The sequence below is a fragment of the Amblyomma mixtum genome, chromosome 4 (genome assembly GCF_055824585.1).
Source record: "Amblyomma mixtum isolate Tamu chromosome 4, ASM5582458v1, whole genome shotgun sequence".
Lineage (NCBI taxonomy): Eukaryota > Metazoa > Arthropoda > Arachnida > Ixodida > Ixodidae > Amblyomma > Amblyomma mixtum.
Window position 1 is genome coordinate 87,765,196 of NC_143015.1, and position 27,109 is coordinate 87,792,304.

At 46.0% G+C, this 27,109-nt stretch overlaps 1 protein-coding gene and 1 pseudogene across 2 annotated transcripts in view; one reads left to right on the forward strand and one right to left on the reverse strand.

Annotated features, from left to right (window-relative positions):
- Positions 1-2,154: 2,154 nt before the first annotated feature.
- On the reverse strand, positions 2,155-5,707 carry LOC149347326 (neprilysin-like). The gene is made up of 2 exons (XM_089541553.1): positions 5,309-5,707; positions 2,155-4,221 (listed from the first exon to the last, which is right to left on the reverse strand). The coding sequence occupies exons 1-2, from the start codon at positions 5,705-5,707 to the stop codon at positions 2,155-2,157; spliced, it is 2,466 nt and encodes an 821-aa protein (XP_089397679.1).
- Positions 5,708-19,015: 13,308 nt separating this feature from the next.
- LOC149347327 (uncharacterized) overlaps positions 19,016-27,109 on the forward strand; it is a 44,674-nt pseudogene continuing 36,580 nt past the window's right edge. Inside the window, exons 1-2 of the transcript XR_016292517.1 lie at positions 19,016-19,275; positions 24,965-25,089. The product of XR_016292517.1 is annotated as an uncharacterized LOC149347327 (transcript). The remainder of the gene's footprint in view (positions 19,276-24,964; positions 25,090-27,109) is intronic.

The following is a 27,109-nucleotide window of genomic DNA, read 5'->3' on the forward strand; positions in this document are numbered from 1 at the left end:
AGCCCGTTTGTAGCTGCCTCCACGCGACATTGTCTTCTCTGCTAAGGGAGTTGTGTGGTGATCGTTATCGCTTTCTGCAGCCCTTGTAATAGTTCAGTATCGCCGAATAATCTTCGGTTCGTTCCCCTCGAGCTCGGATACTTTGGATGCTCGGTAATAAGTGTACCATCGAGCTATCCTGTCCGCCTCTTGGTTCCCTGTTACTCCCGCGTGTCCCGGCGTCCATACTATCGTATACCTGATTGGTTCTTCGTTTGGTTGTCGTTGTGTTATGTGGCCCCCAGAGCGGAGTATGCAGAGCGCTCTGTGCCCTATTCTGCCGCGTAAGTAGTTGCGGCATTCTGTTCGTGAATCTGTAAGGACTGTTAGAGACCGTTTAGATCGATAGCCCTAAGCTGCCGATAAAGCGACGGCCGCTTCTTCAGCGTCGACTATCGTACAGTCTTCTAGTGATGCACTTGTGATCTCGCGTAGGTTCGAGTCAATCACTGTTGTTACCGCATTGCTGTTGTGCTGCCCCGCTGTTCTGGTGCATGTGGCTGCGTCCACGTATACCGTCATTTCTTGGGGTGCTAATGCCTTTTGTAGGTATTCAGCCCTTGCCTCTCTGCGCGCTTAGTGTAGGTTGGGATACATGTTCCTGGGTATGGGCGTTACTTTGTGTTTTGCGATGTTCGTCCGGGATTGTTTCTGTCCTCTATCTCTTGAATTTGATCGACCCGGCTCAGTTTCTTTAGGAGCTCCCTGCCAGGTGGGGTCTGCTGTAGTCTGCGCAGTTGGGAGACTAGTTGTGCCTCTCTCAATTCATCGAAAGTGTTGTGTAGTCCTAGGGCTAGGAGCTTTTCGGATGAAGTGCTGTGAGTAAGGTGGAGTGCGGTTTTGTGGAAATCTTTTTTCACACTACGTTTATTCTGTGTTGTTTAATATTGCGTCATGTTTGCAACTGTCTCCCATGATTACCCCTTTTACAGTGTTCAGTTCTGCGAACCTTCTGTGAAAAAAATAACTGGGACGAAGACCACTTCCCTGCATATGCCTCTAACACCTCGAGGCAAGAAACAAGTGCTAAAAGCCAAGTTTTCCTTCTCTATGCCCGTCCGCCTCCAAGGTCTCTCGACAACACCTTGCCATTTTCTTCCGATACCGAGTTTTCTACTTTCAGGCTCGCCAACGGCTCGCCAAATATAGATCCAGGATTGCTAACCATCGAATCCAAACGATAGAGGCCAGGTGAAACATTTAATAATCAAAAAAGCAAATATGCTGAAATTAAGTAGCACATAGCAGAGTGGAAACAAGAAGTTTCAATAAGAAAGTTCTAAATGCCCGAGCATAATGCTCTCGTACTGCGTAACAGGCGGGTAGCCTGGATAGCAAAACATAACAGTTATAATGCGGCCAAAAGTTCAACCCACAGAAAAATGCAGCACATGAAGTAGCACATGAAGAATGCTGCAAATGCTCCAGCATAACGCTGTCGTACTTGGCAACAGGCACGTAGCCTCGATGGCAAAACAAGTCAAAATAACAGCCAAACATAACATAACTTAAACATAAAAGCCAAAAGCGCAAGCCACGGAAAAATGCAGGCCAAGTTGGTGCCTTTTGACATCTGAGCCATAAACCGCTGCGTTATCGATTAAGGTATCAAGGCGACTGGGCATTGATGAATATGTCCACACACACCAAGTCACTTGACACAGAGTTTCATCGTTATCAAGAATGCTGCAGCAGCAGTACGCGACACACCCGCATTTGTTACAGAACTTTTCATTTTTTCAGATCTGTCTCAGAACCGTGGCCTTTTTTATCAGGTATTTGCCCAAATTATGGACACTACGACAGAAGCGTCGGTCCTTGGGCAGAACAGGTGTGTTAGTTACGGGGCTATCGATACAATAAGCGAAGAAAATTATGAGTACCTTGCGGTGGGTGTTTCATGTAAGAACAAATCGCATCCAAGAGCGCCAGTAAATAAAAAAACTTCAGATAAATTGTTCCAAAAGCAGAGAAAGCTGACCCAAAGCAGGATGGGTACTTCTGTGTAACAGCGTCACAAGGCACTATCGAAGCGCGTTGGGCACACGAGGGGAATGGGAAGTAAATAAGCGAACGCGGGCTGGTGCCACGACGAAGAGTTCGAACTGCGGGCAGTCAGCGGAAGAAAGTGCACTTTTTCTCTGGATTCATCTTCGACCCAGCTGGGCATTTGAACGCGCTCGCGAAGGCTGGAGAATTACGCGCAATTTTGTTGCAATCTGCAGCGAAGGCGCTCTTGAAGCCGTGTACAGTGCACGTCATGTAACAGATGGTCATAAAAAAGGCGTTGACCGGTGGAAGGTCCTTTTGGACATAGAGGCTGCCGTTGCCACTCTTCAGGGATTCTTCGAGGGCAGCGTAGGCAATTTCTGACGCCGGCAGCTCCGGAAAAACGCTCTCAACGCCACCCGGCTCGAGGCAGCTGTCCCTTTTATGAAACGTTTTTCTGGCTTCTTCGGACAAAATTGAGTCCACGTTTGTGCCGTTCGGGAGCCAGCGGACGCCAGCTTTGTCAACAGCCTTGACCAAGTTCGAAGCGAGCAAGAATCCCAAGCCGCCGAAAAACATAGCGTCTGTTCCCGAAGTGTAGAAGAGCGGCGCGTCGAGTAAATACGTGGGCAGTGCAAGGGTGCCGAGCACAGAGTCGTAAATCGGATAGGACCCAGCGAAGTTCAGCGGCAGCCTGAGAGCTTCCCAGTACGCCTGCGAGTCGTTGATGAGACGCATCTTCTCGCTTTCATTGCGGATACTCCGGCGCGCACGCATCCAGTCCTCGGCGAAACTCTCTTCCGCGCTCGGGTAGTCCTTGTAAATTTCCTCCAGTTCTTCGTTCTTCATCAGAAGCTCATCGGGCCACAGCTGCATCTTTACGGACGTTATCTTTTCCCTAACGACACGCTTGCTTTCGTCGTCCAGCCACAGCGAGCTCTCCACACGGTTAACCGCGGCCGCGACGAGCCTTTGGAATCCGGAGGCAATGACCATCTTATCTTTTTCTTTGATAAGAGCAGCGATATCGAGAGAAAGTACGAGTACTTTGTACGTTGCCTCGACGTGGAAGCCGCAGAATATGGGCCGGTAGGCGTTCATTTCGTAGCGATCACCGAAGCGGCTAAGCAGCATACGAGGCTCAGCTATCGGCGCGTACTGCTGGATGAACGTCCATGAACACAGGCTGAGAATTTTGTGGCCGGGGTAGTCGCTGAAGAAGCTGCCGAGAACTTGTAAGAGGTGCTCGTGGCCGAGCATTACTTCGTCACTCGAGGCTAACTGGGGACTCACGGCAATGTTTCTTTGAAGGAGATTCATCCAGACAGTTGAGTTGATCGGTTTCGAGTAATTACCGATGCTTCCGAGGTGGAAAACAGCCGGGCTTTTCGTCTTGCGTAGGATCAATTTGTCCAGGTTGTTTAATATCGCACCTTCAATTTCGCGGGTCTCATTTATGGTAGCTGCAAGGGTGTAGTTGTTTATAGAAGCATTGATGTCAAGATGGAAGTCTCTGTAGAAGCTCATCCAGTATGCAGTGTAGACGGTGTTCTCTTTCACAAGTTGGTACTGATTGATAAGAACTGGCAGCACTGATGCAGAACTGAACTCCAGGCGCCATCTTCCTGAATGTGGCTGGGCCAGCACTCGGACTTCCATCCACAAGTGTATCTGCCATTTGTAGGACAGCGCAATCAAGACGTCGAGGGCGTCAGCGTCTTCCCGAGGATCTGGCCAGCTGAGACCCATTTCGTGCATGAGCGTCCGGAACTCGTTAAGGTAGAGGCCTCCGTGGTCCTCTTCCTTCATGCAAGACTTGTGCATATTGAGCGCCTTGATACCTGCGGGAAACTGCCGCGTGCCCTCTGCAAGAATGATGTTGAAAGCTGCTAGCCGGGAGAGGGCGATGGCGTCGACGGGCGTCTTGATGTCCTCCCTGTTGTCGGACGGAGGATACCATCTGGAGCAGACGTGTGCGGAAAAATCGTCGCATGGGTCGACACTTGCGTTAAGTTGTGAGGTCAGAATTTTAGCGTGCAAGCGGCAGTCTACTGTCTCGCAGTGTGGCACCTGTTGCGGACGCGGGGTGTGAGTCTCGAGCATCATCGCAACGATTGTGATGCCCGCCGCGATCAGAAAAATTATCATGAAGCATGCGATCCCCCCGATGGCCGCCTTCCGTGTGGTAGTGAACTGCAAGAAAAAAGATAACAACAGAAGAGGATAACAACAGAAAAATATAACATGACATGTATATTGCGCGCACCTTGAGAAATTTATCACTACGCCAATTTTGAACATTTATGCGAGTCAGGTGACACAAGTTGTCGCTCCATAGCTTACTTTGCAGCCGTAAAATAAAAACCAATTAACCACTCTTCCCATCAGCCACTTTCGTCGTGAAAGTTAATACTCTGCAATCAAGCCTAGCGGGTTTCCGCAACGTACGTACAGCCGTTGGCGATACCCTCAAGTGTAAAATTACAAGACGACGTGTCATCGTCTCATCGCTTAGTCTAGCAAAAAATTTCCCATCGAGGAAAATTTCAAGAGACACATTTATCGCTCTTTTATCTTGACAGTGCCATTGGTTCACACTTCAGGTGAAAAATGCTTGGCGGACTTTGCCTTCGGTAGCGTTGGTTTGTTTCCTTCAAAGCAAGCGTTTATGCTTTGTAAATGAACCGGTGCCCTCGATGACGTCATCATGCGCCCCTATTTGGCAGCGCTGTGTGCTGGGGAGAAGCGTGAAGACCGCCGCGATGTTAATCGGCTATTCCGTCTCCATTTGAAACGCTGGCCCAAGGCGACTTCGCATGCTTTGCCTGGAAGTTTCATACATTCGACCCCTTAAGCTCGTTGATTTCTAAAACCTATGCAGCTGCCCTTTAATATGAACGGGAAACAATTATTTTGTTAACTAGTTGAAGCAACACCTTGCGCAAGTATGCTGGCCATGGAGGAAAGTCTAGGTGCTTTGGAAGCCTGCCGCTCTCAGGAAAGTCCCTGCAAATGATGCTGGCCATTTTCATGGTAGCATAGGGTCTCTGCTGCCATATTTCTTTCAAGCCAGGCGAGGCGGGAAAAAGGAATGCTGTACTCCGAAAACTTATCCATTGGCTCTGCTACCACAGGGGTACAAACGGCCTATGCTCTTCAACGTGTACACAATGAAGGCGATTTCCTGCATGAATCCCAGACTGTGCAACCTTACGTGCAATCATCGTTCCCGCCCTAGACTTGCTAAACAAAATCTAATACAGTTATTGATCATGCTCACCGCTTTCTCCTGGGTGCTGGTCGGGTGGGTAGATCGTCCCCCAGGGCGCCCATAGCTGGTGTTTGACGTATCCGTCGCGCCTCTCTTGCACGCGGAAACCCAGCTCGTCTCCCTGGCAGACAGCAGCATGGCTCGGGAGGCGTGCGCTCCACGGCTGTCCACAGAACGAGCCTCACTCAGCAGGCCCGATGTTTCCGAAGCTGGGTACAGTATTGAATGTGGCGGCAGTGAGGGCTGGCTGGCGCTGGTCACAGCCAGGGACTGATCGGGACCAGCCGGCGTGGTAGCCCGCTGGTGTTCGCGTTGTGATGATGCGTTGCCACCGGGAGGAGAGAGACTCTTCGTCGCCTTGGTCTTGTATCGGGAAGAACGGGCACTGCCGTCATGGGCTGCCGTCATCTGCCGCTCCGGTGGTGGTGGCGCTGCAGGAAGCGGCGACGCCCCATGGAAAAGTGGGATTATAATCAGAACTGCTCATCGCAAAAAAAATGAAACAAGTGAAAGGAGTAAACCGCTGGAGAGGAAAGAGGAAGCCACGAAGCTGGTGGAATATGGAAATTAAGGAGGCCATTGAACAACGACGGGTGGCTTCAAGGGAACGCAGAGAAGCAAAGAAGGCGCAGTTATCTGAAGAGGAAATAGGCGAAAAATGGGAATCTTATCGACAAAAGAAACAGCAAGTTCAGGTCCTAGTCCAGGCTAAAATGAAGCAGTCCTCTGATCAATGGCTGGCTGAAGTTCGCGAGGCAAATAAAGGGGGGCCAAGAAAATTCTAGAACCATATAAGCTGGTTGGGAAAAACAAATCAAAGAACGCAGGAACAGATTATAGATGCTGAGGGAAAATGTTTTGAGGGAGACGATGCTGTGAACTACATTACGTCATTTATAGCTGCGTCTTTTAGCAACGACAATGGGGTAATCTCCCCAAGTGAGGCGGCAACACAGGACCTCACAGGACCTCAATATGGGATCCTCATCAGTCTAACCACTCTTTAACCTTAGAAAAAATACAAAATCGATCTATCCGCTTCATTTATTCTGACTATTCGTACTACACTAGTGTGTCTGCTTTAAAATCTAGAACTAACTTACCCAGCCTTGAAAAGCGACGAAAAGTTTCTCGATTGTGCCTCTTTCACATTTTTTATCATTCATCTTCAGGAGAATCAGTCATAGCACCTGCTTATCGCCTCTAAAGCCGTATTAACCACCATAAGGCCGTCTACGCCCCCACCGCAAGAACTACCGCTCATTCCCGATCTTTTTTCGTCACGTCATCCCGGGACTGGAATGATCTACCACAGGACGCCGTGCATCACTTCAACGCCATCCAGTTTAAGAACGCCATCAAGACCATAGTGTTTTAACCGTCATGCCCACCCCTCATGTAATGCCCCATACCAGGGGCCTTTGAGGTATCAAATAAAAAAAAATAATGTATGTGGACGATATTGTACTGTTAGCAGATAGCCAGGAAGATTTACAAACTTTGGTTAATTGCTGTGGAGCCGAAGGAGACGCTCTAGGATTTAGTTTTAGAGCAACTAAATCAGGTGTGATGATTTTTAACGATACAACTGACCAGGTGCTTACAATACAAGGCCACGAAATACCCAAATTGGTCGAATACAAATACCTCGGGATATGGCTAAACGAAGGGCAGATATACACGGAAAAGCACGAACAGGCTCTTAGGGAAAAAGGACGAAGAGACGCCGGGATAATGAAACATAGGGCATTATGGGGGTACAACAAATATGAAGTACTAAGAGGTATTTGGAAAGGAATAATAGTGCCGGGTCTTACTTTCGGCAATGCGGTTCTGTGCTTAAGGGCAGAAGTTCAGTCGAGATTAGACGTAAATCAGAGAGCTGTTGGAAGATTAGCACTAGGTGCCCACGGCAAAACCACAAACGAGGCAGTACAAGGGGATATGGGCTGGGCATCGTTCGAAGCACGGGAAGCTCAGAGTAAAATACTACATGAAGAACGCCTGAGGAAATTGGACGATAATAGATGGGCAGCTAAGGTATTTAAACACTTATACAGAAAGAGCGTTGACTCACAGTGGCGGAAAAGAACTAGACAACTAACCAGTAAGTATGCCGGTCATGAGGACGGAGAAAGAAAGAGCATTAAACGACGGGTTAAAAACGCAGAAGTTAAAAATTGGATGAATTCAATGGAAAAGAAACATAGTGTAGAACTATATCGGTGCTGGAAAAGGCAGATCAGGAAAGAATTTTTCTATGATAACTCAAGAGGCAGTGCCCTACTTTTTGAAGCTAGATCAGGGTGTCTTAGAACGCGCAGCTACAAAAAGAAATTTAACGAAGAAGGCGAAACATGTGCAGTGTGTGGTGGATCTGTGGAAACAATTGAACACCTCATAATCAAATGAGATGCTATCCATCCGGATGTCGATGCAGGCGCAGTCACTCTTCCTGAGGCCCTAGGGTTTAAAGATAACAATGGTAATGTAAATAAATCTGCAGTGGAAGTTAGCAAAATGCGATTGGAGGATTGGTGGCTGAAAAGCAGAGATGTGGCATAAGGTTCGAATTGTAGGAAACCGTAGGTAAAGATGATGGCGATTCTTAATGAGAATTGCCAACACAGTAAACAAAAAAAATAATAAAGAAAGAAAAGCTGAGCATGGTGGCAATTTCCACCAACCCCTTTCAAAGGGGGCGCTCTTATCCATCCATCCATCCATCCACGTGAAAAGGAGTCGTTGAAAATGAAAGTATGGCTGTTTGATGGCTGTTTGCGACTGTAGTTTACGGTCGTCTCAAAGTAAGCGATTGAGGCTATAAGGGATTATTTAAAAGGCTGGAAATTCTGTAAGCCCTCTCTGGGTGTCGTAGTATGTGCGTATTTTTTCTTTATTATAATTTGTGTGTTGTACCTGTATACTTTCGCAGGGTGCTTGTGGTACTTTTTTCTCTGTTGTGAGAAAATGAAATGAAATAAAGAAAAAAATGCGGCAGGTTAGGAATGCATTACTTGGTAAGTGGCTAACGCAATCTTTTTATTTATAACATTCCATGCAGTAAGCAATTGGTGTTCTTTAAACAGTGGGACAGTATGGTTTAAACAAGGGTCATCGTCTATCAACTGTACATATTTGTTTGCAGTAAGTATATGTTTTCTATGCTTTTTCCGGTGCTGTGCCTCAAACAAGAAGACAGTAGTGACAACGCGAATGCATCAGTGTGTGATATAGTTGTTTCTTCAGCCAGGTAGGTCCTTCAGTCAATATACGATTCCGATACATATCCCGATATCATTCTGAGGGACAAGTTCACTTAGGGGCGAGCTACGAAACCCTTATCAAACTCGATATGGTTGCTTTGAGAGAGTAAAAGATAGAAATTTCGAATTATGAATTTTTTGTTCTTTCTTAAAGGCTACAAACACAAGAAGGTATTTTAACAGCTTTAAACTAATGTGGTACGACAAAGGTAGCAAACTTCGTCAGGTATTACGTATTCTTGAGGGGTAGTGAATGTAATAAAAAGGTAATAAATGTAATAATAAATGTAATAATGTAATAAAAAGGAATGTAATAAATCGCTAGAATGTATCAACAGTACTTCAAAAGAACGAGGGATATCATATACGGGTCGTTTTGTGCTCGGTGGTATAATGATAGAATGCAGACCAATGCTTAACCTTAAGGGGTAATAGCCTAATAAGAGTTTTGTAAAAAAAGTATTTCTTTGCGCACTTTCAAAGATGAGGTCCCTCGAAATGTTTTTCGCTGCGATTTGTTTCGTCTGCAACGTACGTCTCAATATTATTTTTGCAGAAAATGTATGTTCGAAACAAAGAAACTGAAAATTGATGCTATGCCAATTCTCTTCTTTAGTTATGTATCAGTTCATACAATGTCAAAAATCCAAATTAGCCCACCTTCATGCAATGTCACAAAAGTCAAATTTGCCCACCTGCAGCTTTTTGGGTCTTGTCCTTAGCTTCCTCGGGTTTCACTTTGGTTCCACCCGTCCCCGCACGCAACCGGGACGACTTCGCACTTGAACGGTTCTGAAGACGCTCCCGCTCCGAAGCCTGGTCAAGTGTCCCAACTGAACTCGCGTCTCCTCGCGTTTCAGAGGGACGTTTTTTCTTTCTCCCCATCCCGTCGTGACGGCTGCATATTGCGAACAAAAAAAATTAAAAATTCTAAATTCTGGAGATTAACGTCACGAAGCTACACATAAGCTTGCGAAGGATGCCGTAGTGGAAAGCTCCACATTTATTTAGACCACATGGCTTTTTTAGCGTGCGCTGAAGATCGTACAGACCACGAGTTTCTTTTGCTCTTGTATGGCTAACAGTAAGAATGGAATTGACCATGCGAAGGACTGAGATAGAAGCCCGAAAATGGAGCTTAAAAAAGACATATATGCTACTGTTTATTTGTACAGCCTTTGCCAAAAGTAACCGGGCTGCATGGTTTGCTTCTCATTCGAATAGTACAGCCTTTACGGCTTCCCTAAAGATCAGAAAGTTCGTTGAAGGTGAGGACAAGGGGTTCGTTCTCCTTACCATAAAGAGATTTAGAGCTTGAGAGCTGGCACATTAGCGTCAATATATGACTGAGAAGCAAACCGTCTAGACTAGTTACGTTTGACAAGGACTGCACATTTGTTACTTACTTTGCTTATGGTGTGTAACCTCAAGAAACTGCCTTGTAAAAGAAATGCGACCGCTGTCAGGTTTTGCTTGTGAGCACCTTTTAGTGCTCATATATATACGACCATGTAGCCGACATTTTGCTTGTGACTGCTTCGATATCAATGTCGCCACCTGAATATGAGCTATATACACATAAAGCTGGAACGCAAAATTTTATTCGCGTTGTAAATCTATTTCCCTCATTAATGAATACTTTACAAACCAGGAGGAAAAACATATTGAAAACCACGGAGTACTTTTATTTTCAGTCCATGTAGAAGTGCAGACAGTCTACTCGAACTGGGATGGTATAGTCTTAGAGGCTGATAATGATGCAGCTGATGATGGTGTATTCATGCTCAGTTAACAGCGTAATTACTGTTAATTCGCTGCTAAGGTAAGCCTAATAGGATAATGCTGAATAAGCTTATGAATGCCCCTTCAAATCATACGCAGAGTGCAGGCCACGCCACCTGCGTCAGGTAACATGTCATATGTCTGCGCACAATCAAATTCTTTAACATTAAACAAGACGCCTATGAGAAACTGCGCTAAGTGGTGCGTGTGAACAAAAAAAAACAGTCGTCATGAATAAAATTAGGTGCAGAAACTAAGAGGTATGCGTTAGAACTTCACCGTACAAAGACGCCGCCGTTTGCATTCACAGCTATAAAATAGACCTTGGTCATTGGTGTCCACATTTAATTCGTTCATATTAAAACGTTGGAACCTCGGGAATGAGCAAACGTGTCGCTATTTTGTCTTATTATGTAAAAGTGCGTCTGATATCCTAAAATGCGTGATCACCAGCACAACTTAGCTTCCATTTGCAAAAGTGACCGGCTTGAGTACCGCTTTTAGCCTTGAGCAGTGGAAAACAAATTCTTGGCTGGTAGGTGCTTTGAAAGTTGGAAATTTTCTGCAACTGGAAGAATATTTTTCACATTCATATGTTTCCTTCTTTCCTCCACCTGCATTTTTTTTTAACAATTGTCGATATTTTTGCTCTTTGACTGCATTTCAGTCTCATACAGACAACCCTCCTTGGGTAAAAAAAAATGGCACGCGATATCGTGTAATAAATATTGTCATGATATTGTTATCGTAAGCTGGAGGAGCAAGCAGAAAATGAACCGCCGAAAGCGTTAAAGTGATAGAGACCGGACCACCTCATTTCCACACTGTCCGACGAGGCCGTCTTTTTAAAGGTCCTCAAGGGACGAAAGCTCTCAAGGGCAACATGACCCAACATGGCGCATTTTCTAGAGCGTCGATCCACATCCATGCTCGCGCTGCGCAGCTCCACTTATACATTTATTATCGGCCACCACCTGAAGAGGGGCGATTTCCTCCACCCACATAGCTTGTGAACACGCCGAAAACCCCGGATTCCTTCCTCTATTGCCTCTATCGAAGTAAACTTATGCGGGTTCAATTGATGTGGGGTCCATAGGGTGAACACCTCGACGTCTGCCCTCAAGCAGTGCAGAGGAACCGCCATGAGCCTACGAAGGTGAACAACGAGCGAAACGACTGCCCGAAAATGCTGGGTTGGTATCGATCACCCCCTCCGGTTTCTAACCGTTCTCCTAAGCCTATTTAGTAGAAACCAGTTCGCTCACCGCCGTTGGCTGGCTGTGTAGCTGAGAAGGAACTGCGCCGGACAGCAGAGGGTCTGAAGGCAGAGTCGACGGGTCGGAGAGCGCAGGTAGGCGTTACTGCACCGCAGGACGGGATTCTTCTTCTGCTTCGTCACGAGATTGAACCCGCTCGTGTCCCTGACGCGAGATCGTCCGACCTGCAGAGCGCGGCAGGTTTCTGCTTTTTCCTTTTCAGCACTTGGTGTGTGCTTAACTGTTACCTTTACCTCCCGATTCTTGGCCGATCCCCCAGTGTGGGTATGTGCCATCTTTCCAAAGGCCAACAACAACAACAGTATTTACCAAGTGCGTAGCGAGTTCGCGACATACCTGTATAGAAAGTACTCATCATCCGAGGATGCGCGCAGAATTGAGCGCCAGTTCCGATTCCTAAATTACTTTGGCCGGCGGCGGATCCACATACACATGCTTGTCGTCTTCTCACGACGGCTTTGTGCCCAGGACGGTGACTTGATCTACAAGGAGTGCAAGGTACAAGCCGAAGCTGTATGGTTTGCCAACATGCAAGGTATCAAGCAGTCTAGAAGCCAGGCAGGCGCGCGCTAGTCAGCTGTCTGCTTATAAATGGTAGTATTTGTTTTACAGACGACTGTAGAGTGCAGTGAACCTCGGGCTAAAAAATTGGCGGCCTCAAAATTATTGAGCTGATAATTTCGTCTGGGATTAGCTTCTTGTTTAGGTAACAGGACGATGTTAAACGGACTACTTGAAATCTGAATACCTGAAGGAATTCTTAATTTTCGAAACGATACAGAAAAAAAGATGTTTCGACAACGACTCACGAGAAGAGTAAGAAGTGGTTGCCTGCTTCGGATTAATGCAGTCTCTACAATCTATAGTGGTGGGTCTCAGATCCCTTGCCAATACTGGTTTGGGGTCCGAGACCCCCCTGACTTTAAGCACTGTGCTCAGAGGTAACAATGAGGACAAAGGCACACAGTTTGCTTCACCAATTTCATGCACTAGAACATTTCCACTGCCTTCCAGCTTTTTCACTCAGAAGCGCAGCGGAAGAAATAGCGGTACGCGGGAATTGGCTTGCTAAAAAAATTACATCCATTCAGGGACTCCAGAACTTTTTCTGAAGTGGGAGGCAGGGGGAAAAACTTATTATTAAGCCCACGTTTTATTTAAATATAAATTTAATATGCTATGTATTTTTTGCACTGCTTATAATTTTGCACTGTTATAAAGCTTCAGCTGAAATGGTCAGCTTTATAAAGATGTGCACGCGAGAAATGGTCGACTGCGTTATGAAAGTGTGTGCACAGTCTGTTTCAGTTCTGCTAACCATGCTCATGAGCACTGTCAGTTAATCAACACTTCTGCTGGGAGGGGGTTGCTTTAGGTTACTCAAACAGAATGCTTTACGACTGGCTACGAAGCCATCTAGCTCAGCCCCACTATTCTACAAATCTTTACAAATCTAGTGTCTGAGTGCAAGCAGTTGGGTACTTTGGAAGGGAAGGGGAGGGGGGGGGGGGGCTGCGTCCTTTGGAGAATGTGAGAGGGGCAACTGCCCCCCTTGCTCCACCTGTCCTGGAGTCCTTGCATCCACCCCTTTTTCCTGAGCACTGCGCCCTGACTCAGCCTTCAATTCAGGAGCACTTTGTTATTTGCGGAATTGCAAATTTGTTGCCTGAACTGGTGAATGCTAATTCAAATTCGTATTTATTTGCAAACTCTAGCACGTATGCAGTCGTCTTTAATAGATAATTGTTAGCCTCTCCTCTGTATCTGGGTGGTGACAAGTGCCGTCAAGCCATTAATTCGGTTTGGTTTATTGGGGTTTAACGTCCCGAAGCAACTCAGGCTATGAGGGACGCCGTAGTGAAGGTCTCCGGAAATTTCGACCACCTGTATCGCACAGCACACGAGTCTCTAGAATTTCGCCTTCATCGAAATTCGGCCGCAACGGCCGGGATTGAACCCGCATCTTTCGGGTCAGCAGCCGAGCGCCGTAACCACTGAGCCACTGCGGCGGGGTTGCCATTAATTAATTCCTAGCGTGCCCAATATATTCTAATTAACTGCCAATTTTCTCCCCATTTCTAAACCTAAACCCATTTCTCTTGGCCTTCTTCACCAATCCTCTGGTCGTCTCTTACGTTTTGAAAATTGTGCATGTCCTGGCCCAGTGCTTCACGGATTCCGGTGGTGGCATCGTGCACTTAGGGTTGGAGGGTGTGGGAGTTCTTACTAGCTCGTTAACCTTCTTTGAGGCTTAGGCCAGCCTAGGCCACGAACTACGAGATCTCGGTAGCGCACACCACCTGCGACCGGAGATCTCTACGGCGACACCTCGGGTATGCGAAGAAGGACACAATACAGAACAGGACGTTTTGCCAGGGGCGAAACTTTTATTAAGGCGAAAGCCTTTAATGCCTCATACTGTCGTGATCAAGACGTGTTAGCAACTGTGTCCGCGTTTCGGATGCATGCCTTATATGGGTATATCGAAAGATGTCGGAACATGATATAAAGGAATTTCATGATTATATAATCGTACTTAATGACTAAATGACTAATTGGTAATTAGTAGTAGTTAAGAAGTGGCATGTGGGACTATGCACTGCGCCTGTACCTTAACTAACACTAATTAAGGAGTTTACTAGTTAAGTTCACGTTAACTATCACTAACCATATATTAACTAGTATCACGAAATGTGCGTCATGCTTAACTATCATTAACCATCGTTGAGAGAGGGTGTGGTAGATGGTCCTTGGCGATCACAAAATGAATAACGGAGGGGAAAACCTCAGGTTGCTTGAGCCAACGTTTCGACAAGGGGACTTGTCAAGTCCTCTTGTCGAAACGTTGGCTCAAGCAACCTGAGGTTTTCCCCTCCCTTGCTCATTTTGTGATTAACCATCGTTAATAGTTAGGCGTTTCTAGACGTTTCATAGACATTGTGTCGTACATTCTAGAGAGTTCCATCACTTGACAGGTGAGTGACAGGACAGGCTGGCGGGCAAGATGGCGACAAGAAAGGAAGTAAGCAGAGGTGTTTACCCTGCGTCCTGTCGCTGCCTCGGTTCGATGTCGTCCCCCTGCGATGCGCGATGCGCACTTGCGAGCGGTTTGGGGAAGATGGGGGGTGGGAGGAGATTTATCGCTACCGAGCTGGCCGTTTGGCTACTCGTACTTGGAGAAGCAGGAAAGCGTTTGCTCTCCCTTCCTTCTCCACGGCATGCCTAGCCCGCCAGGAAAAAAACGTGGCATTCCGTAGTTCCCACAAGGGTCTTACACGGGATAACAATATGTTGTATCATATCCCTGTCTTGCAAGCAGCAACAGCACGTTACGTGTCGCCAAATTTTCCCGGTAACACTTTTTCCTGAAGCACCCAGCCCTGGCCTCAAAAATTGAACTATTCCCTTTGGAATTGTCAGAAAAATTTTCCCTTTTAACCTTAGATTTAGCCTTCCTGTAGAGTGGGTATCTTTTTAGGGTCGCATGCACTTTCTGTTTCAAGGTTTATTTATCTTTGATCTGTTTTTCGCCTAGTATTGGTATACTGCTTCGGTGTAAGCACCTGAAAATTTTTGCCACCGATCGTTTCCGTTCATATGCCTCAACTGTTCTTCCTACCGCACCTTACTTTTTGCCTCACGCGACTGGAATGTTGACCACCCCATATTACCCCAAACTGCTTCATCAGTAGTGTTCCTATGTGCCCCCGATGCAAAACTGTACAGATCGTCCTCTGCTTTATTTCAAGTGCTGAATTCTTTTGCAGATCCCAATTGCACACCACAGCGTTTACAAACGTGAAGCCCGGTACCATTGCACCTTTCCGGATTCCCCAAATGACTTCATATTTGTTATTTCCCCCCAGCGCGCGATTCTTCACGACAGCTGCGTTTCTTTTTTGCATTCTTTATACTTTTCTTCCTTTGGTTTCGCATGTAGTCTCTGCCATCATTTATCGATATACCAAGATATATGTACGCAGGGGTACAGTTCTAGAATACTGTCAGTATATTAACTCTATATGCTTGCGCGCCTTAACTATAGGTACTAAGTTTTGTGCCGTCATCGTACCAGGCGAATCATTATAAACCGTGACTCCTGATTTTTCGGCGCTAAATCTCAGTCCTGCAGTGTCCCTCTCTTTTCCGCGAATGTCTGCCAATTAGTTCTTGAAGGCCTCTCGTGCCGTCTGATAGAAGAACGATGTCATCGGTATACATATATCAATAACGGCAAGTGACTTGTCTCCACTTGGCCCCTTCGCCGCCACGACACAGTAAACTGTAATCCGCTCGTTTCTATCTTCCGTTTAATCTCCCTGAAGTCGAGCGTAAATTGGAGCTCCGATAAAGGACATCCTTGCCTATAGGTCCCTTTTTAACCGCAACTCTTTCTGCACCTTCCATTTCCTGCCAATTCATAGCTACGTTGTTCTCCTTGTAAACTCCTTTTAATAAACGCATTGTTTCACAACCCACACAGTCTTTTCCCAAAATTTTCCATAACAGGGTGCGGTTTACATTGTCGTAACTCCGTTTAATTGATGTCTCTAAACGACATCAACAGTGGTAGTTCTTCGCTTGCAGCAGTTTCGATGCAATGGATGAGTGCAAACAAGTTGTCTTGTAATCTACATTCTGCGTCTGAATCCATTCTGCAGTTCTCCCAAACAGTGGCGTGAATCCACGCAAATTTCAGAGAGGTACACAGCGCCCCCTTTAAATCTAACAAGTCCCAGGTGTGGGTACAGACAAAGCCGCCGCCGTCAGCAGAAGCCTGGCTGACCGTGGTGATACAGATAAGGTTTGGTTTGGTTTTATGGGGTTTAACGTCTCAAATCGACTAAGGCTATGAGAGACGCCGTAGTGGAGGGCTCCGGAAATTTCGACCACCTGGGGTTCGTGCACTGACATCGCACAGTACACGGGCCTCTAGAATTTCTCCTCCAAAGAAATTCAACTGCCGCGGCCGGGATCGAACCCGCGTCTTTCGGGTCAGCAGCCGAGCACCATAACCACTGAGCCACCGCGGCGCAAATTGGACAGTCGACGAGAGGAGGCTCCAAGGCGTCCCCTAGCGAAAGACCATTACCGTCAAGCTACAAACCCTGTATATACCATTAAATGCGGCACATCCAGTGTACCGCAATGTTTCACGGTGGGTGCTTTCCATTTGAGTAGAATGGTATCTTCGCCTGCGTTCCTGTTACGAAAAGCGTACTAATGGAAACACTTGGCCTGTACGGATAACCTTTGTGTAACCCACGCGGATAGTCATTGGGGTTGTGGATCCCCCTCTTGGGATCTGGAGAGTGTTCGGACTTAACAAAGCTGCCAGCTGTGCTCGAAGGGGAGCTCTCTCATTCGAAAACGATATGATTCCATATTCCTCACTGCTGCATGAAGTCTCCTCGCCATGTAAGTAAAGCTAAGCCCATAACAACGCTTTCATAGTGCGTTAGGGCTCTAAGCACCCTGGTGCGCTTACGAGGTGAACAGCTAACACTTGCGCTAAAGCCGTTGTGTTTAGAACTTTCTCTCCTAAAGCATTGCGTCAGGAACCACTGAAAAGGATATGTCATGCAGTGCTCTTTTTATAACACGTTTTTTTCTTCGTTCGTGCCCAGCTTGAGTAGGTGCACTCATCGCTGGAATGAACCCGATGTTGTGCTTCTTGGCTTCTGCAACTTTTTCAGTTGCAGCATAGATGTCTGTTTACTGCTTAATAATGTATTTCTCTCTCTCTTTGTAAGAGCGAAGTTTTGTCATGAAAAGCAAATGGGCCTTGTATGGGCACGACCAAAACAGCACCATGCCGGGCCGGTCAGAAATTGATAGCGGGCCGCGGTCGGGTTCGGAGTCTGGATCGAAGTAGCGGCCGTTAGGGGCGGGCCTAGTCTAGATACCGGCCCGTGCAGACCTCTAGCGCCGAGTATAAAGTTATATTTTGTAACTTTCCTCGAATCTAAAGCCTGCGTTGCGCCATTTAAGCATTCCATTTCAATGGTTGTGTTCTTTGTACAGCAATGAACCAACGCTTTCTCTCTCTATATAGTGGCAGCCTTCATGTTCCTTTATTTTTGCCTCCTGGGCGCGTGGGCCCGAGATGGTGAAAGGAACATTCGACATTTTCTAATCGGACCAGTGGTTTTAAGAAACTAAAAGTGACGACGGTAGACATTGCTCAGGGTTATTCTTATTTCTTTTTTTAATAAAGATTGCCAGCTGATATGAAGTAGTTTTATGCATGCCGCTAAGGCGAGAGTTGCAGCTATCAGCGCCTGTCTCGCACACTGCTAATCGCCAAGTCCGAACAAAAGAAAGACCCCGAAGAAAGCTTCGAGGCTTTGCGCGGTCCCGGCCCTCGAAGGCGCTGTCTCAATCCCAGGCTGACTAACTGCGAGAAAAGCAGACGCTTGTAATTAAATTAAACACAATCACACGTAGTCATGGCAAATCTTTTGATAGTTGGCAGATTGTAATGATGACAGCACTGTTTTTTGAACGTCTGATTCTTCGGAGCCATTCTGTGGAAGGGAAGAGACCTCCTCGCACCCAAGACTCCCCAGAGGCGTGTGCTGTTCGTATCATTCGATGCCGACTGAGCAGTCCCGGGTCGAGTCTAAGGGGGGAGGGCGCTCGCATGCTGTGTCTCTCCATCCCTCCGTGCAACACCCTAAGCAAAGGGGGGAGGTCAGGAACCCTCTGTCCCCCGGGATTTAAGCCACTGTTCCCAAAACCTCCACTGCCCGTGCCTCTAGTCCATCCTTGTTGATCCTTGACGGCTTGTATTGTTATTCCATACATTTAATTTCATTTTCATTTCATTTTACTCCTACTCTTGCCATCAAAATACTGACGGAACCCATAGCCAGAGGCTAGTGTGGGGTTCAGAAACAAAATACCCAGTGGGCACTGGAACTCCTTCGGACGTCCTGCGGATGTCGTGAACGTCCGTAGTACGTCCATGGGAGTTTTAATGTCCACTGGGTACATGACGGCAATGACACAATGACACAGCACCTGTGTAAAATGAAAAGCACAAAATCACGGGCAAAGACCAAAATACAGCATACAATGGGGAGAAAATAAAATAATGGGCACTTTACAGCAAAATTAACAAAAATTTCTCATGAACAACATGTACAACAAACACCGAAAACGACTGTCATATAGGTCAAATAAGGTGACATCGGTGAAATTACCGATGTCACCGTTAGTTGCCTGCGCTTGTTAGTTGCTTACACCGGTCAGTGCTAAACCAAGCTTGCATTTATTTGCAAACTCTACAAAATGAAAGACGAGTGCTAACAGCCGGCCTAGCGAGCGTGCCGCGCATTTTTTAATCGCTCGCGGATCCAGCGCCACCACGTCGCAACGACACCGCCGCGCACTGCACGCGTAAACAGCCCATCGTGAGCCCATATGAGCCTGCTGTTGTGTTGCTGCTGCTGCGCTCCCGGATCATCGGTGCCACTCTGCGGTCGTCATAAACGTCACGGAGGTGCTTCCCTGCGCGCACGATGAACTGCTACGTGGTCGACACGCGGCGGCTGCTGTCGCGGTGACTGACTGCGTCGTCCGCCGCCGACCCGTTCGTTGACAATGGAAGCGTGAAGTGTGCGGCCGTCGGGATCAGAACGCGACCCACGTATGTATCGCTCACTGCATATGCGGCGGAGTACAGCGTAAAATGACCGTAGGACACGCTTCATTGGGTGCTTTGTCTTTGCCAGTCGTCGCTCTGGCTGTGCGGTTGTACCGGTTTGCTTTGCGGTACCGGTTCTTCGAAGGGTTCCGGTAGGTAGTACAACTCGCTCGATGTTGGCCGTTGCAGCAGTTGACGGCAATCGCCGATGGTTTGGTTTCGATGCTGTGCGTTTCGAGGAGTGCCCAAGCCACGTACACAAAACGTGTCGCATCCTCTGGCGATCGAGCCCTGGCGCTGACCGTCCGTCGGGAAAAACGTTACTGCCGTCCGTTCATACTGTCATTGCACAACATCGCGTCCGATGTAACCGTTGTGACACGTTACGGCAGCTGGAAAGCTTGGACTGCTCCGACTGTTCAGCAGCGTTGATTGACATGCATTCGCATGCTTTTCAAACTGGCAGATTTCGATCCCGGCGCCGAATTTCGATGAAAGCGAAATTGTAGAGGCCCGTGTACTGTGCGATGTCAGTGCACGTTAAAGAACCCCAGGTGGTCGAAATTTCCGGAGCCCTTCACTACGGCGGCCCTCATAGCCTGAGTTGCTTTGGGACGTTAAACCCAAATAAACCAATAAACCAAAACTGGCAGATATTAAGTTAACTTTGAGCCGAGCTGCAGAAGTTTGAGGCTTTGTCCGCGTAGGTTTGTCTTCTTTTTGTTTTGTTTTTCTGTCTCTATCAAGTTGCAGTTACAACTAGTTGAATATGAGCCCTTACGTATGCGCACAGCTCGTACCCTGTTCATGCATGCTATGCCAGTGTGAGAGGGATCACGAAAAAGCGAAGTGCTCATTTTCGTCCAGGTTTGGATTTGGAATGTTACAGGTGAAGTGGCTCCAATGTTTGGCTTACAGTTTATTTTTTTCGCTTGCTGACATTACCGTTTAGAGCTAGTTATACTAGTTACAGGCATTTGACTTGTGAAGCAAGCCATATATTTACTCACTGTCTCTTTGACCCTTTAAGATGCCACTTGCTATTTCTGTAAAGACAAAATTGTACCTCCTAAATTTTCATTGGGGGCCTCGAGAAAGCCAGTTAGTGCTTCAAGACACCTGCTGTTAATTCTCAGTGAGTGTGTTAAAAATCTTGTACTAATCGTCACAGTGGTTGAAATCTTTTACATTGGAACCCTAAAGTTAGTCAGATAAGCACGCGAGTAGTATGCTTCTTTAAGAACCCAGAATAAAATTTCATTACAGACGAAAAACTTTGTCAGTGAAATGTTATTACTAATGAGAAATTGTGCGTCATTGTTTTGAGAACCGTTATTTTCTCCATTTGCTAATTAGCATATAAAATACCGTATGTGCATACTAAATTCATGTGCAAGAAAGCAGTCACAGCTGGCTTTAGTACATCCTCAGAAAAAATGGCAAGCTTCTATGTACAGCTGCTGTCATAAGTTTACTTATGTCACTCGACTTCAGCGAAGACATGTAGTTTCTTTGTATCTAGAGTGCACTGCTTGACATTTGATGGTGCACTTTATAAGCCACAGGCTCACAGTTGAGGAACGTACATCTGTGCCAGGCTGTATGTAAAGGTGGCAATGAAGTTATGTTGTTTTGTGTTCCCTCTGAGAGGTTTAAGGCAGGGGCCCACTCACACTTGCGTGGCTACTGACCATTTTTCACAATATTTGTGCAATCGCTAGCTATAGTCCTTTCATTTATGCTAGAAAAACAAGTTTTGGCTCATGAGAAAGATAAATTCATTTACATTTCACTGGTGTGCTTTGTTAATAGGAATCACTTTTTGGTACCAGTACAGTGGGGGAAAAAACGTAGTGCATAAAACAATACTTACGTACGACTTGCCTGCTTCCATGCAGTTTTTCGGTAAAACTGCTGCACCGAAAAGTGCTTTAGCAAGATTTACATAAAATGTTAATCTTTGTACGTACGTAGTGGTTTTTGACTCCAGTGGATGGTTATAACCGCCGCTGTAAAAACGATCCAAAATGATAAAATTGAGGCATGTTAGGGGCTTAATAGCGTCTCATGTAATTGATGAAACACATTCCTATTTGGCAATAATTTCAAAATATGCACATGTAGCATGTGCATATTTCATTAAGTGTGCAAAATTTCTTTGAGCTGCATATAGTAGTTTAGTTTTCGTTGTTCAGTGTTAACCGACATCACGGAAACGGAACGCACCAACAATTATTGCTATTAACAATGTATACTGATGAAATGTAAACACATTTATTATTGCAATGAGCTAAAACTTGTTTTTATACCCCAAACTAGAGGACTATAGTGATCGCACGAACGTTGTGAAAAATGGCCAGTGGCCACAAGTTCGGGGACCCCCACCTTAAACCGGTGAGATGTCTCTGCTGGTGCAAAGTACAATAAGTAATCTCAAAATTGGTCTCAAAACGTGAGGCGGCTTGTGTGAAAATCGGAGTAGGTGATCGGAAGGCAAATGTTTCCTATCGTAAGGAGTAAAATTAACCGTAAAGATTTTCAGGTTGTTTGCTGTGTACAGCTTAGAGCCATTTCGACGAACTTCCGGATTTGCTTGAGAGCAAGTTCACTGAATTGAATTGAGTGTCCAGCCTTGCAGTTTAATGACACTAAGTAAATATCAAACATTGAAATGATTCCTAGAAGGATAAGGTTTATTGGGGTTAAACGTCCCAAACCGACTGAGGCTATGAGGAACGTCGTAGTGAAGGGCTCCGAAGATTTCGACCACCTGGGGTTCTTTAACGTGCACTGACATCGCACAGTGCACGGGCCTCTAGAATTTCACCTCCATTGAAATTCGACCGCCGCAGCCGGGATCGAACCCTCGTCTTACGGGTCAGCAGCCAAGCACCGTGACCACTGAGCCACCACGGCGGGCCCTAAAGGGATTAATTACAAACTTTGAGAGTTCTGTGCATGTGCTGTGTACTTGAATGTCTAGTAGAAATGCAACACTTCCCTGCTAAACTTTTAATCGACGGTGGCCGCCGTCATAAATTTGTCGAGTGGGTCTGTGCTTTTATGCACATTTTCTGGTTCACATGCAAACTGGGCGGCAGAGGTAACAAGTGGGGCAGCCAGACTAATGAACCCTCTCAGCTGTTGCTCAACTGAAAGGGCAGCTGCATAGTTATGCCAAAGTAAACCAGATATGGCACCCTTTTGCAGGTGAAAGGTACGTTGCTGTGAAGTTTTGCAGCTGTGAATTTTCGACGTTGCATTGTCCGGAATTTTTGTGCACAAGAATTAATGCACATCTGCTGGTATGATGCATGGAGAGCTGGAAGTAATGCATTAATGTTTTCCAAAATGCTGGCTGGAGTAAAAGTTGTGGGGGGGGATGAAATTTGACCGAAAAGGTCTAATTGCGCAGCTTTGTAAAAGTTCCCTTTCACTGAAAAGTGTGTTCAAGTGACATCTGTCCAAGTGTTATCTCACTCTGCTGCCAGTTAGGTTGGCATGTAACAGCTTGGCACACTTGTCATTTTTTTTTTCTGTTATATTCAGAGAGAGGCTCGTAATTCTGAAAGACTATAAGACCATTAATAATAATCAGGAATAAACAGTTAAGTAGCAATACCCCTGAAATCTGGACATATTTCCAAGAGTCTCTATATGGAGGGGCTTGTTTTTTTTTCTGCATTGAATGTCAGTAGTGCATTGAGATAAATTAAAAATAAATTATAGTCAATTTGAGTAGTTAGGCCAAATGCTAATTTGGTGCGCTAGCAGTGCAGTTTCTCCTTCGGTTCCAGTGTTCTGACCCAGTGTTCACGGATACGAATGGCAGTTGTTCAGGTAGCGTTAATGGTTAGAGTCCATATATGCGGAATCGGTCATCCTCTCTGTTCATAGATCGCCAGGAGCAGTGGCGTAGCCAGAAATTTTGTTTAGGGGGGGGGGGGGGGGGGGTCATGTTGCAGCGCGGCCTCCTCATAGAATTTGGGGAGGGATGAAACGCAAGTATAATGACTGCATTGCCATTGTGTATTAGATAATACTACGCACTGTCTATACAAGTGAAATATGTATTTTTTCTAAATCAAAGAATGTATTCGAAAATCGTGGAAGACATAACTGATAACAATGCTTTTATGTTTTTGCGTATTTAATAAGATAAGAAAATATCACATGAAGTCTAGAACTATATCAGCCCGAAACCAGCAACGCAGTGCATGCTGCTGGTATAAAAAGCGTAAAGGCCATGAAATGAGCCAGTAGAGGACAAATATTTTAATGAATCTTTGTCATTCAAGAACCTTTACATTTTTGAACATATGCAACGGCCAGGAAAAAACCTCAACGATGCTGTCCTTCGTTCCAGTGTACTGCGCAGCAGCTACAGCGCGGTCATATATTGTGAGTAATTGCACCGAAATTTTAGTCGCAACAGCGAGCATATGTATAAACGAGGAGTTCTGCAAAATATGCATTTGAGGTGCAAAGATAAAATGGAGCATTAGAAATGCAAAGATACAACTTGATAAAGGACATAAAGTGTCAGTGGAAACAAAGTCACTGTATGTATACTCAAAACCTCGTAACAAGATAGTTAAATACACGCATGTCTCCATTAAATCTACGTATCTAAGCAAAAGTCACTCTATATAATGCATCAAACAAGGCAAATAAACATCTTGCGCAATCACGGATAGTGAACTTTACACACGGAAAGACCGACAATCCAGGCAAGAAGAAAACTATGACAGCAGAAGTCGCGATATGCACTTGGGCCATGCTGCAGTCGCGACAGCACCATATGGTTAGAATAATAGAGGAACAATGCAGAAATCAATACGAAAGTACGTACTTTTTAACTGCCTGCATGGCGACAATTATTCTGCACCCATAATTACAGAAGGGTATTCCTTCGGTTCAAAGAAAAAGTAAAAGCAGTTAGCTAAAAAGGAAAGAGGAGGACAAACGAAAGCCACGAATGATGCCGCAAGTTGAAATAACCAATATCCGAGTGTGTATGTTGGAAAACGCCACGTCGGCAGGGCTTTCAATAAGCAAGGTCAATCAAGATCGGTTATTGATGTCCTCAAAATTTTCGTCTTCGCATGGTAATTTTGATCATGATGCTAACTGATGCTTGCGTTGCGTGACTCTAGGTGCATGGGTGTCGCCACGAAGTCCAACTTGAGTTAGCAATGTTTGCGCCAAAATGTCTTTTCTAATCTGAAAAAGACATTGTAGGTGACAAAATCCAGAATGACTTCCCGGGCCGGTATTTGTTTTGGTCAGCGGTGCATGACAGTTTCCGCCTCCTGGCTACGCCCTGGCTGGGAGTCTTTGTGCCACTTGCTGGTGCAGTGTTGCAGTTGTCAAGTGATGCGTCGCTGCCATTGGTGGGACTTGGGTTCCTTGGGTTGGGGTGCAATCCAGGTTGCTCTTCCCAAGCAACCTGTCACAATTAAATGAGCTGCTGTCTGACCTGGTGGGCAGGCTGCCACAAAACTGGCTTCAGGCAAACACACAAGGCTAAATGTGGGGAATGTCCCCTATAAGTGCTTGTGCACTAAAAAGACCTTCCCATGGCTTGTCTTCTTGCCCCTTTCTTTGCACTGCATTCAGCTGCTGCATTGTATGTTGATGGCTCGTTTAGCAGAGCGCACCCTGTTCTTTTCTTTTCTGCCTGGTTCTGCAGCCCGATTGCGCGGGTGGATGACGGCCGCCGACATGGTGTGGTCTTCATCCCTGAAGAACACAATCAACCTGGGCAACAGCATCATCGGGGTCAGCATCCTTGCCATGCCCTACTGCTTCGAGAAGGCAAGTGCATTCATCCGTCCAACTGGTGGCTTCCCACTGTGCCATTCTCGGTCCCTCCAGTCTCTTTTTTGCCGTCAGTTGTCTCTTTTTAAATTCTTTCCTGTGTCAAAGCTACGCACGCCTAGGCTGTGGGGTAAGCTGTAGTTTTTTTTTTTTAACTTTCCAAAGCGACTCAGGCTATGAGAGACGCCGTAGTGAAGGGCTCCGGAAATTTCGACCACCTGGGGTTCTTTAACACATGCACACTGACATCGCACAGTATTAAGGCCTTTAGAATTTCGCCTTCTTTGAAATTCGACTGCCGCGGCCGGGATCAAACCCGCGTCTTTTGGGTCATCAGAGGTAAGCCATATTTAAAGCCTGCAGATCAGAGGTAAGCCATATTTAAAGCCTGCAGATCAGAGGTAAGCCATATTTAAAGCCTGCAGATTGATTTTGACCATGCAGGGTTCTTTAACTCCCCCTAATGTACATTGACAAGCCACGCTCGTCACAAGCCAATGGTCATTTTTGGCTTATGACGAGGCCAGGTCATCATGTGTTTGGTGGCATTGTGTCCGACTTAGAGCAAGTAGGGCTCGTCCAACACAGTTTTTTGTTCAGACAACAGATGGTAGTACAGGTTCTGAAAAACTGCTGGTCTTTATCCTGCTGAAAATTTTGTGTGGTGTTTTTATGCTTTACGTGAAGCGTTCAGCAATTTCCGGCAGGAAAAAAAAAAATACAAAGTACGTGAAAAATAGCCGGTTAGGGGGTTAAAGGGGCACCAGTTGGCCTGTATCAAGAGGTGGCCGTGTTCTAATGGCACAGATGCTACTTTCACTGAAAATGGAGGCTTTTTTAAGCTAAAGAGGCTAGAAAATGCAAACAGGTGTTGCCATACCCAGCTGTTTTTGCTACCATGCATCAAGACATGCTGTGTGGATTTCCCTTAAGCTAGCGTGCACCATCGTGCGATTCCGGTCAGTGATCTTGGCGTCCATTTGTGTCCTGACGTCTAGAGTTTGAATCGAGTGGCGGGAAGATTTTAAAAATCTAGTTTATTTTTTCAAAATTAAATGCATCTTTTTTTGCTGGGGAAGCACCGACACTGCCAGAAAGCGGCATAGAACCAATTTTGAAAGAGTGAAAGTTGGGTGTGGTTGTCCTTTATGACCTATTCGCATACACCAGGCGATTGACACACGGTGTTTTTGCATTGTGGTTCCCTCAAAATGGCACCGATCTGGCCGGGAGTGAAACTAATAAAGGGTATTCATTCTCAGAGTGCCACTGGAAGTTTTCCGACATGATGGAGTTTCACTATACTATTCAGGTTTGAAAGTTGGCGTTCAAATTTTCTGGAATTTCATTATTACAGGGTCCATAAAGCTACCTTGAATTGGGACCAAAAGTGCCCGCATTAGGTAAAGTAAGTGAGCACTCATGCCACGTACAAGTCCTCGAAAGTGAGCCGATAATGTATGAAAATAATTGTTAGAAGTTCTCATTCTCGTGTTCAGCAGCAGCGTCTGGTGCTGGTCTGTCATGCGGATAATGCTGTGGTATGTTGTGTGGCCTGCTTGACATCGATCACGAGGGGCTGTGATTGGCTTGCCAAAACATGCTGTAATGTTTCTAAACAAGGAACTGGAGGGCATGGTCAGCGGTTGATGGCTGTGTGTTTGTCCTGTTCAGTCTCCCTTCTACTGTCGTGCCGTGGCAGTGAAGTCAGCAAAAAAAAAAGGAAGAAAATGAGCCAGGTGGTGCGTTCATAGCTGGAGTGTAGTCCAGCCTGTATATTTTTTTTTTCTATGGCAAGCTGCAGTGCATTAGTTGAGAGAGAAAGGGAAGAGAGTCGCTTCTAGTCACCAATATTTGTGGTGCTACTTCTTCTAGAACGAAAATTTTTTCGGGAGGTTGATGTGCAATTCAATATCTACCGGTATTTCGACTTTCTCGCCCTCGGTGTGAACCAATTTAGGTGCCTTTTAAATACGACACACTCTCAGAAAATATACAAGTTTGTCTCCTCCAGACC

Bases quoted from the DNA above. Each gene is read 5' to 3' on its own strand.
- LOC149347326 (XM_089541553.1), bottom strand. From the start codon at position 5,707: ATGACGGCAGCCCATGACGGCAGTGCCCGTTCTTCCCGATACAAGACC. The intron at 4,222-5,308 runs GTGAGCATGATC...TTTTTCTTGCAG, and splicing joins CCAGCACCCAGGAGAAAGCG to TTCACTACCACACGGAAGGC.